The sequence below is a fragment of the Chionomys nivalis genome, chromosome 24 (assembly GCF_950005125.1).
Source record: "Chionomys nivalis chromosome 24, mChiNiv1.1, whole genome shotgun sequence".
Taxonomy (NCBI): domain Eukaryota; kingdom Metazoa; phylum Chordata; class Mammalia; order Rodentia; family Cricetidae; genus Chionomys; species Chionomys nivalis.
The window spans coordinates 5,899,264-5,911,578 of NC_080109.1; the positions used below are offsets into that span (position 1 = coordinate 5,899,264).

At 42.7% G+C, this 12,315-nt stretch overlaps 1 protein-coding gene across 5 annotated transcripts in view; it reads left to right on the top strand.

Moving 5' to 3' along the window:
- Window positions 1–12,315, top strand: part of Rxfp1 (relaxin family peptide receptor 1) — an 83,088-nt gene that overhangs the window by 37,205 nt on the left and 33,568 nt on the right. For 3 of the 5 annotated variants that reach the window (XM_057757229.1, XM_057757230.1, XM_057757231.1), the window contains 2 exons: window positions 5,303–5,386; window positions 9,255–9,360. In XM_057757229.1, coding sequence (XP_057613212.1) covers window positions 5,303–5,386; window positions 9,255–9,360 — 190 coding nt within the window. The remainder of the gene's footprint in view (window positions 1–5,302; window positions 5,387–9,254; window positions 9,361–12,315) is intronic. The other 2 variants (XM_057757232.1, XM_057757233.1) reach the window with 1 other exon arrangement.

Sequence of the window (12,315 nt, forward strand, 5' to 3'; positions counted from 1 at the left end):
ATTATTTGGTATTTTTTTTTCTGGATGGTTCTCCCTTCTTTTCTCAATGTTTGATTTGTCCAAAGATCTTTAGATTCCTCAGTTGGATGTTTTTATTTTCCTGGAAATGCAAAGACAAAACCCTGCCCTGACCCTAATTTGGTAAGTTTTTTCTTTCAACACATTGAATTGCTACCTTGGTTGATGAAATATAGCAGAATTATTATTGAGAAATATGTGCCATTTACTGTCACTTTGCAGTGTTTGATGTTTTCCAGGTTCTCTTCTGCTCAACCACCATTCTGGCATGGTTTATTCCTTGCTGTAACCTTGTGGATGATGTGTTTGTCTTCCCATTCAGTCTGAAGTATTTTTTAAATATTCTCTGTGCAGTTGGCTTAGTGGCCAGCTCTTTCTTTTGCATCCTTTTACAATAGCTAGTTTCTCTGGGTATACTATTCCGAATTGGCTGTTGTCGTCTAGAGTTTGAAATAACATCCTTCAAGGTCCTCCTTACTTTAAAAGTTTTATTTTGTTTTGCTTTGTCTTGATTTGTTTTGTTTGAGAAATTTGCTGCTGTTAGGATGGTGCTGTCTTTATATGTGGCTCTGTGTTACTGTCTTTCCAGTTCCAACATACCTTCTTTATTTTGGATACTTAGTCCTTGATGAGGAAATTCTTTTCTAGTCTTGTTTCAATGGGGTTCTAAATGCCTCCTGTATCTGGATAGGTATTCTTTCGTTAAATTTGGGGAATTTTCTGCTGTGATTCCATTGAAACTATTTTCTGTTTCTTTGAAGACAAATTCTATGTCCATGATTCATATATTTGCTCTCTTCTTAATGTTCTAAAGGTTGGACCCCCTAGAACTGGGCTTGCCAACAGTTGTAAGTCACTTAACTAGAAATGAAGCTCGGATTCTCTGCAAGAGCAGCACCCACTCTCACTCTCGGCCACTGAGCCATGTCTCCATTTCCGGTGAAGTTTGTATTGAGTGTTGTTGTTGTTGTTTGGCTTGGCTCCTTGAATTTTACATTTCTAGAATTTCAGTTTAGTTTTTCTTCAGTATTTGTGTCTCTTGATTGACTCGTACTTCCATGCCCTATGTCGACTTCTTTTGTCTTTTCTGGGAATTCGATCAAGGGTTTGTGTCCTCTGTCGTTTCTTTGTACAACTTATGCTTATTCTTTCTCATTCTTTTTATGGGATTCTGTCCCCTTCACCCTCGTGGGAGATGAAGTCCTGGATTCTTATGCTTCTTGTTTACTGCATTTAGAATTATTGAAGCAGTTAGGCCATTGGTTGTTTTTTTTAAAAAAAAAAAAAAAAAAAAAACTCCTTCATTCAGGAGAAGTATTTGCAAATTTCAAGGAAGACCAGGTTGTGGTAGCATGGAAGTGTCATTTTCCTCTACTGGACTGTCGTGCAAGGCAACAGGCTCACTCCCCGTTGCTGCCCTGTGAGAGGAGTACTGTCTTCAGAGCAATCATTATCAAAGGGTTGTCCTTCTGTGAAAATACAGTAATAGCGAACAGTGCCCCTGAGGACTTGCACTAAGATTCCCCATGATACATAAAATGCAGCTATCCAGCCCCATAGTGGCAAAGCCCAGACCCCATACTGTCAAAATTGATGAGAACTGGAACAACAGAGTCTGTGTTCTTGGTAGGGCCTCAACTTGCAAGTTCTACTAGAGCAAGGGAGCCTGAGTTCTCTTTCACTGGTGTATCTTTAAGTACTCCACCCATTCAGCGGATATCCCCAGTCTTTTTTCAATGTAAAATACTCTGCAGATTACCCAAGATCACCTCAAAAAAAAACAGAGATCTAAATTCCCGCAGTAGTTACTAATGTATGAAAAACTGTGTATCCTTAAAATACCAAGTGTATATGAGTTAAAATATAGAAACACATAATACTAAAAAGCTGTTCTCTTAAAAATGCTAACTCCGACTTTGCAATTCTGGCTACATGTCTCTTGTTCTGTGTGCTTGCCTTCTGCTGGAGGAAGTAAAGGCTAGGAAGAAGAAAATGCCTTGGCAAGCAGAAAGAAAGTAAAAACTCATTACCAAATGCTTGTACTATTTAAAAAGAAATTTCTACAAAATACATACCTCCGAACTCAAGAAGAATGAGCAAGTCTGTTCTGTTTCTGCTAGTCAGAAATCCCTCATTGACATTCCGATTTTTCTTTCTTTTTTTTTTTTTTTGGATTTTCGAGACAGGGTTTCTCTGTGGTTTTGGAGCCTGTCCTGGAACTAGCTCTTGTAGTCCAGGCTGGCCTCGAACTCACAGAGATCCGCCTGCCTCTGCCTCCCGAGTGCTGGGATTAAAGGCATGCGCCACCACCGCCCGGCCTCCGATTTTTCCTATTTCACCTTTTCTGTTTCCCCACTGCTCTCTGTATGCGTGGGGTGGTGGTGGAAAGGAATGAAGTAAGAATGAGAAAGAGAAGGAGCGGGAGCAAGGATGCCTGTGGCTCCACTCTGACCTCACACGTGTACTCAGTGTGTCAAGGACACTGTCCCAGACACAGCAGTTGGAACAAAATCACAATTGTTTGTTATGAGCAGCAGCTCAGCTACAACAATCAGTGGAAATGACAGGAAGAAGTTCAGAAAAACAGCAGCGGTGTAGGGGTCCCCTCCAGAATGGTCCATGTTGCCCAGCGACATCACCTTTGAGAAGGTCACTGGCGTGACAGTCACTCGTGCTGAAGGGGCTGCTGACACCATGGTCAGCTACTCTACCTCAGTGATAGCGTGCTACAAGAGGAGCCTGTCTACAGCCAGGTCTCCCATTGCTACTTGGGCTTCAGGCTTTCCCATCGCTGATATCCACAGGCCCCTGCCCCTCTTCCCTTACCATTCACATCAACCCCGACAGTGTTGGATGGCATTATCATCCCTTCCCCAACAGCCAGCTCTGCATGCAGCTTGTCCCTGCTGAAGGAGCTTTAGACCCGAAAGTTCCATAAATACATATGACAAGGGTGTAAATATTTATGATTTTTAATACCTGTTATGAGACAGATGCAGTCCACGCTGTGGGGTTTATGGTGATACATACATTGTGGTAACACCTACTCGAGGGTCAATATTAGCTGTGAAGTCACCCTTGCCTGTAACAGTCCACCTGATCCCAAACAGTGTCCCAGGGAAAGCCTTACTAAAGCCATTTTATAACAGAAAAGAAAGGAGAAAGAGCGAGCAACGACAAGACCTAAGCAACTACACCGTTTGAACTTGATTGACAGAATTGTTGCCACAGTGACGGCCAAGGCTAATTGTCAACTGGGAAAATCCAGAATTACCTGATAAACGGGCCGCTAAGCATGTCTGCGGGGAGGGGCGGTATTGTGACTGGGTTAACCGAGAAATGGCACCATTCCCTGGGCAAGGTTTCCTGGAGTTGTCGAGGGTAAAGAAGGGGAACTGGGTGGTAAGTGGCATAGACGAATTCAGTGCAGGATGACCAGCTGCCAAGTTCCCATGTGACTGTAATGTCCCCAAAGCAATGGACGGTAACCTCGGAGCTAATATAAACTCGCCTTAACTAGCTTTTGTCAGAGGATTTTATCACAGAAACCGTACGGAAGCTAAGATAGCCACGCATAGCGCATGCCTTAAAATAGCAGAAAGGTCGGAGAGCACTCATGAGAGATTAATAACCAGGAAGGGCACCAAACCGGTGGTGTCAAGTCACTGTACTGTGTATGACAAAGATGTGACAACTTAAAATAATCCGCTTACAAAAGCTCTGAGTTAAATATAGGACCTGCTAAAGGAGCACCGAGAAAAGCAACATCGCGTCAGTCACTGGCACGTCTGTCAGTTTCAACAGCAAGGAAATACCACCTGCAAAACAGCCCCGTGTCTGGGGGAGCTGCCGGGTGTCCGTTTCCCTGCACTGCTTAGGAATAGAGGCGTGGCCAAATGAGCCTCGGCTGCCGGGGTCCACGGTTTCACAACCCACCCTGCAGCCTGCAAGGTCAAGACCGAAGACCCTCCTAAGACATGCTTATCACTAGCTCTCTGGGCTCTGAGACAAAGAACAGTCTTGGTTGTAGGAATGAGAAGATTGGGAGTGTTACCTCAGTAGTAAGGTGCTTGCCTAGTACGTGTGAGTCCCTGGGTTAGAGCTATAGCGTCACAGCCAAAGAAGAAAGAGAAGAGGGAGGGAGTAGGAGGGAGGGGAGGAATGGGGAAATGGGAGAGAGGGAGGCAGAACACGCCACCATATCCTGTTTTCCTTCTTTTAGGTTTTTGTGGGTTTTTGTTTTTTTTTTTCTTTTTTTTTGTGGATTCTGTGTGTTAAACTCTTAAAAACAAAAAACAGATGGAAGGGCATGGTGGCGCACGCCTTTAATCCCAGTAATAAGGAGGCAGAGGCAGATGGATCTCTGTGAGTTTGAGGCCAGCCTGGTCTACAAAGTGAGTTCCAGGATGGCCAGGGAAGTTACAAAGAAATCCTGTCTCAAAAAAAAAAAAAAAAAAACCGAGGTTCAGGGTTTGTACAGCAAACACTTTACCAGTTGAGATACCTTCTGGGCCTGTTGCTTCTTGTCCTAAATATAGCAGTATAGGTACCTTAGTTAGTGTTCTGGCGGTGTGAAGACGCCTGACCAAAGCAACTCTTTAGAAAGGGAGCTTGCTTCTGGCTTCATAGAATTAGTCTGTGATTGCTACTGCGGGAAGCAGACAGGCATGGCACTGAAGATTACATCATAATCTGCAGGCAGCAGACAAAGAGAGATGCTAGAGCCGGCATGGGTTTTTGAATCCTCAGATCCCACCCCAATGACACACCACCTCTTTCCAGGCCATACCTACTTCAACAAGGCCATACCTCCCAACCCTTCCTAAACAGTTTGCCAACTGGAGACCAAGCATGAGACTAGCCATTCTCATTCAAATCACCACGGTCACCTATTCACGGACAACCAAAACCAGCTTTGATGAATAAATATGTGTCTATATACACCAGGGATCAGTTTCCATTCATGAAGGCGGTCTAGGAAACTAAAAACGATGTGGAGAATGGTGGACCACGTTTCGGCATTTCTGCCACTGGCTCACGGGTGGTCAGATATGACTTGCAGGAAGCTATGACAGTGTTTAATGAGCAGGGAGAGTTGGGTCACCCCAGACCTCCCACTGGGGACAGAAACGCACCCCTGCAGGAAGTCCTTGGTGGTAATTACCAAACCACCTTGGAGATTCACTGGCTTATTTAGAGGGATTGTCTGTGCCGAGATAGCGAAGTCTATCTGCTTGGTTTTCCTTTCTGACTCTCTCGTTCTCGGATTTTTTTTTATTTTCAGGAGACAACAATGGCTGGTCTCTACAATTCGACAAGTACTTTTCCAATATCTCCAAATTGACTCCACGACCCCCTTCTGAATGCTGTAAGTAGCCACACAGCAGATGAGTTCATGGTAAGATGCCAAGCTATTCCGTTTTGGAATTTTTGAAAGTCAATTAGAGTGTTCTAGTTGCAAATGTTTTAAGAAAGGAGGCCTTGGTTTGGAATTCCATCTTTAAGTGCACCTGGAATCAATCAAAGCAGGTATCGCAAACAAATTCAGTGTCAGTGGTCAGGGTTGCTGTTTTCTAGAATGCCCTCTTTTGCCCACCGCCATAAACTCTGCAGCAAAGGAAAGCAAGGAGATGGAGGAGGGGAGCCGCTGCTTGGGTCCTAACATCTGTAAGTGGAGAATGCTTGCTTCTGCCGTTGAAACCACAGACTTTTGGAAGCCAGAGTCACTGCATCTGGCTATGCAGTCACTTGCTGTTCACTTGCAGACACTGCACAGGGTACAGAAGGGAGAAGCCTAAGCAGCAGCTTTGTCAGGTTTCAGATCAGGAATACTTGCTAAAATAATGCCTTTTAAGTGCACTTTGTCAGTTAATAAATTATTGGACCTGTAATGTTCAAAGCTCTCCTCACAAGCCAAGGGCTGGAGGCAGGAGGACTCTTTGGCTGTATTGTTCTCCACAATCGAAAGTTTAGCTTTTCAAATTGCTAATACTTTTGGTCATCACTCCTCAAATGGGATTGATAGGCTCCCAACAATCCACAATATAGAGGCGTGCACATTTCCCCCCCATGAGTCTCAGGGACACCCACCAAGTTAGCAGCATCACACCTGCCTCTCAAAAGAGGGGAGCCAAATAATTGGATCCTTAGAAAGCTAAAAGTCCAGCAGCGATGAAGCTCCTGTAGGACCCTTGCCTAGCATTTGTGGGGCCCCAGGTTCAATCTCTAATACTGCTGAAAGAAAAAAATGTGAGCTAAAACCTTTTTGAAGAAAACAATTTAAAAGGTATAGCACTGCTATTAATATAATAGAAATATGAACTAGATGTATTATCTTAAAATGTAATTTCATTTTCCATTTTATATATTAGTTTTCATTTCTTATATTTTAACTGAATTTTATATCTCACACTATTAAAAAAATTGAACTGAATCTTCTATTTTACTACATTCCAAAAAATTTAATTGATTTAATGTTAAGATATAGGTATTAACAGAATGAAATCAATAACATATTAACAAGTTATAAGAGGCAGAAGTTGAATGGCAAATGAAAAGGTAATGGCTCAAAAAATATCCTCTAAGAAAATGCTTGGTGTGGTGTAACGGTGCACATCAGCACATAAGTCAACCAGGAAAAGCTCTATGTGCAATGTTGTCATGACAGCACCAGAACCCTGGGTAGTAGGATCTGGCGTCCAAGGCCATCCTGGGCCACGCAGTGGGAGCCTGTCTCCAAAAACACTGGAAAGAAAAAGGGGAAAGGGAGGCAGAAAGGAAGAAGGAGACAAGATGGAAGAGGGAAGGGGGAAAAAGGAGAAAGAGGATGGAGAGAGCGAGCTGGAAAGCTCTTGGTGAGGAGAGTTCAGCGACCACATCCAAAGCTCAGGTCACTAAGGTCAAGGAGAGGAACCAGCAGCTTACCTAACTCACAGTTTATAAGCAAAAATAAAGTGGAAAGAACAGACTGAGTTGGCTAAAAGACCCTATTTTGCCCACTCTGTCACCGTGGAAGAAATTTGTCATAGGTATAATTACTCAAGGATCGTGGCACTACACAATAAACGGAGGATCAAGATCAGCACAGAGGTAATTTTTTATCAATGCTTAGAAACATACAAAGCTTGATTTTTTAGTTAGATTTCTTTAGAGAGAGTGGGGATTAAAATTGCTAAATTAAACCTCTTTTTCAAGCAGTACATGAAATACAAGTGCAGGATAAAAATGTTGGGGTGAAACTTAAATTAAGGTTCCTATCTGCAGCACTGTTCTCGTATCAGATTCCTGGTGGAAATTCACCTAAGAACAGCTCAAAAACGTTTTCGGGTGCTTGAAAGGATGTGAGCCGCTCACATTTTAAAGTCTGCTCCTCGGAGGAAGGTCGTGGGAAGCGTCACACACAGGAAAACCAATGCATGACCAAAGTTTAACTTTGAAGGATTTGAGGAAGAGATTGTTTACTCAGTGTCCACAAGCACTAACTGGCGAACGCTTTCATCTTTTTAACCCAGCTAAAATTCTTACACGAACAATTTTTAATATGATTTTATATTAGCAGGTTGGCTTTGAACCCACAGCCCTTCTACCTCTGCCTCCCAAATGCTGGATCACAGGTGTGTGCCACCACGGTCTGCAGAACAGGTACAACTTTGGGATGTGACGGGAGTCAGTTTTCCAAAGGCTAGCGTACAACATCATTTCTCGTCATACATAGGGTGAATAATGCCTAAAACTGCACTTACGGGGTGAAGCTTTGCCGGGCATTCCAAGGTCACTGACATTGGGTGCTGGGAAGATGCAGAATGGGATGGGTGGATGCTTTTAGCCATCTTGCAGGGCTGGAGTATCTTAAAGATGAGATTCAGCAAATCTAGAATCCCCTGGAGACCTGCAGTGCACACAGCTAAGCAGTTCATTGGTATGCTCGCTGTGGATTGACACTCCCAAGACAGTGAGGGTTGCCCTCCGCTTTATTCCTCCCTGGTGCTGGGAGCTTCACGGCTGCAGCTATAGCTGCCGACACTTACTGCCCCGGTGAACAAGGGAAACCACTTCCAACTGTTGTCAATCAGGAACATGTTGTAGCCATGTCTACCAACTTTTTCAAAGCAGCTAAAATTACAGTGCTTTCCATATAATTGCTTATTTTTAAGACAGTTATAGCTCATTTAAAATGCTATGTGGACAAGCAGAAGCTGCTGTAGGGTTTCTGCTCTCTCAGTCCTCTGCCCTGAGCTATCCAGGAAAACCCTTCTGAAAGGATAAAGGCTCATCATTCAGTGCTTAGGTCTCCTTTCTTGCTTGCTTCTGGTTCAAATGATTTAGTCTTCCAGCAAAGGCTTTTTTTTGTTACTTCCGATTCTCATTCTCAAGCAGAAGCTTGCAAGCGGACATTAAGCCCCCCCCACACACACACACACTACCACTTCTCCAGCTGGAGACAGAAGCAGAAGATTTCATTCATTTGTGGCAAATGAAGGTCAATTCGATATTAAAAATAAATGGGTGGAGCTGGGACGATGGCTCTTCTGCTCCTGCTCTCTGCTCTCCCGTCCATCCCACTGTGTGATTCCTTTCCTTATCTCTTAGGTCTAGAGAACTTAAAAGATCCTAAGGAACTTTGTTCAGGAAACTCTCTTCTTGCCCTAACTCCAAGTTAGCCAGATTTCCATTAACATAACAAAGATGTGAGTTGTCAAGAACATTTTCTTCTCTTGGAGACCTAGAGTTTGGTTCTCGGGATCTACCACCTCCCACCTCTCCCATCCCCACCCTCATCAGCAGATACTCACGATCACCTGTGACCACCAGTGGCAAGAGATCGATCTACTGCCCTCTGGGCACCCAGGAACACACACACACACACACACGCACACACACACACACACACATGATCAAACACATGTGCTCAGGACCACATACACATATACACTTGCACAGACACACAAAAATCAATCTTAAAAAAAAAGAAAGGAAGGAAGGAAGAAGGGAAAGGGATGGGCTCCTCAATGCACGTGTTTCCTAACGTTAATGCTAGACCAGTCTGGTCTTGAAGTTAAATTCAGAGCAAACTGTGGAACCTTAATTTAAAGCCTTCCCCCAAGCGCTTGGGTAAAGAAAGCATGGTAGACTTTTGTACTCGTCAATATTCTCATGGCTTTGCATTTCTTTCTCTTCGTCCCCTCCTCTCCCTGGCCCCTCACTTCATCACTCCTCCCCGCTTCCTCTCTGTTCAGTGGTTGGCTCTGTGCCCAAGCACTGTATGTGCCGAGATCTAGAGATTGACTGTGATGGAGCCAATTTACGAGCTGTACCGTCAGTTTCTGCCAATGTGACTGTAATGTAAGTAGCAAAGACTGGCTCGTCCTTAAGGCTGGATAGAACGGCAGGGAGACCGCCCGGACTGACACCAGGTCACTCCTGACGAGGCATTTGTGTTCAAAGACCGCTTCATCTGTCCATCAGTTATAACAAACTTTTCACACATAGTTCTAAACACTTTTAAATACTAGGCCTCACCTTAAGTTACTCCATAAACAATTCTGTGAGGTGTTGACTACTCACCGTATTTTATCCAACCAGAAGTTGCTGTCCATTTCGACTGTTACTTGGGGTGCGGGGACTAAAGAAACGATGATCCCCAGCTTTCCCCATTACACAGAAATTTTACTGGTTGCTTATTGCAACAGCTGGTTTAGAGTTTGTTATACAGGAAGACACTTTTGTGTATTCTTGAGTACAAGTAAACTTAATTTACTTGAGGAACAAGTAAAATAAATTGGATAAATTATTCCCAGAACTTCACATTTAAATTAACTTCTAAATCACCTTGACATTGTGGTCTTTGCCTATGAAATTCAAACTTACATACAGAAAACAAAAGGAGTCTATTAGGAGTAATAGCGTCATGTTGGGCTCAGTGTTTGTGGTGCTAATTCCTAGTTCTGGTTATTTGAACTCAACCAGATGTGAGCAGCACACAAACACATAGTTTTTTGGTCCAGATTTTTTTTTTCAGGAATTCGATGGAAAGTAAAAGTCTTGATATATTTTTTATTCAGCCGGTTGGGGTTGGGGTTTTGTTTGTGTGGGCTCTTCCTTCATGTGTTTTAATGTCTTGTGACTCTGGCTTTCTGGTTCATGCAGACACAGTAAGAGTAACCCTTGAGTATACAGGTGTTGGCAAGTCTTGTCTTTCTCAAACAACCTACCAGACAGCCCAGATGCTTGGCACACAGGTAAAGGAGCTGCAGCAGAGTCCCATCAAGTTGGCAGAGTCTGGGTACTGCCCCATGGATCTCAGTCTGGGAACATAAACAGAGAACATAGGAAAAATTATTTACACAAACTTGCTTTCTGAAGGAAGCGACATTTCCTGAACAAAGAGGAAGTATCTGCTAGTGTTCCTCCTTTCTCGCCTCCCGTGACTTATCATAGCAATTAGTCCTGCTAGAGAAAAAGTAATGATTTCCCCCCAAGGAAACTGAAGGAGGTCCTAGGAAGGGTTTCTATAAATTCCTTGGTGAGAGAAATAATTATCACCCCCACTGATTACATCGAGTTGCTGGAAAATCCAAATGAAAAAACTGGTGCAGCCAACCTGACTTTTCATTTGCCCACAAGTAATATTGGAATCCATTTGCCAACAAGCCAATTAACCCTTATGAAAGAAAGGAACAGAGAAAGAACGCTAGAGGGAGGGAGGTTGGGGGAAACGATAGTTAAATTATTATTCGATTTAAAAAAGGAATGTTCTGACCACATATGTATAGTATACATACATAAATAGATATGTATCAGTCAAATTTAACCTAGGAAGGAAGGAAAAAAGGAAGAAAGGAAGGAAGGAAGGAAGGAAGGAAGGAAGGAAGGAAGGAAGGAAGGAAGGAAGGAAGGAAGGCAAAGGTAGGAGGGAAGAAGAGACGGAGAGAGGGAGGGATGGAGAGGAAACACTAAAGCTAAGATCATATCCTGCTAGAAGACAAGTGGAGACCATGGGTGAAGTGACTTCAGGGCACCTACTCTGGAGTACAGATGGATGGAGAAATGAAGAGGCTAGGTCCCAGTAAGTGGGAATGACCAAGACTTCAATGATAGATTTCTTATTTCAACTTAGTATAGCAGGTCATTCGGTGATAGTCAACAGGCATTTATAGATATAGGTTTAATGCTCATAGGTCTAAGTCTACAATATTTGACTATTTGTGATTTTTTAAAAAGCATTATTAGACTTGGGGTGTAACTCAGTAATATTGCACTTGCTTAAAATGCATGGGGCCCCTGAATTCATCATCAGGACTGAAACACACACGCACGCATGCATGCACACGCATGAGCTCACACAAACTCTGTGTGTATGTATACCAATAAATATAGCTATACAGCATTGTCCCATACTTTTGGTTAAGCCACTTGTTTCTATAGACTCTTCTCTGCAGATCCTGGCTCAATTTCATACCTTGTTCCACTCTGTTTGCTCTGTTCAAGAAGAAGAAAATATCTCTAGACTTTGGTGTACATGTATTAAAGACTAAATATCACATTCCATTACTGAGTTCTTCCAGATTTTGAGTTGCAACTATTATAGAAAAACTTCAGGAATGGCTTAACTCACATGTAAAAAAGTATCTCAGAGGCTAATCATCCAATGAGTATTTACTGAAGTTGAGACTTATGGGAAATGTTTCAAATAAATGCTAAAGAGATGGGCAAACACAGGTAGCTATGAATATTTATGCATTGTTCTTGCTCAATAAATGTTAACTTCAAGAGTTGACTTTTAGATCCCCGAATGCAACCACTGAAAAGTGAAGCTCTGCCCTGCCCTTCGCTCTCTGTGACAAACACGTGCTATATATGAGAGGGTGTATGCATATGATTTAGTGAGGAGTCGAACAGGATACCAGATTTTAAAATATAAAGGTATCTTATTGATAAAAAGTGTTTGGGGGTTTTCATAATCAATGTAACTAATATCTACCCTTTTTAATATGAGGATATTTTGAAAATATAAATGAAGCTATTTCTTAAAATATTTTATATCATTTAGAAAGAATAATATTTGTCTATAAACCCTAGGGATGCATTAATAAGGATCCAGCTCGTCAAGAATGATTTCTTGGAAACCCTTGAAGAAGCCTACCTCCCTGTATGGCAATCCACTCCACTGGAGGGTGGTTAGCCCCTGCTTTAGGGGTTCTCATAGAATCTTACTTGGACCTCTCTTTAAGAATATTAAGTGTTTCCATGCATAGTCTTTGGGGTCCCAAACTTCTCTTACAAGAGGGGGAAAAACCA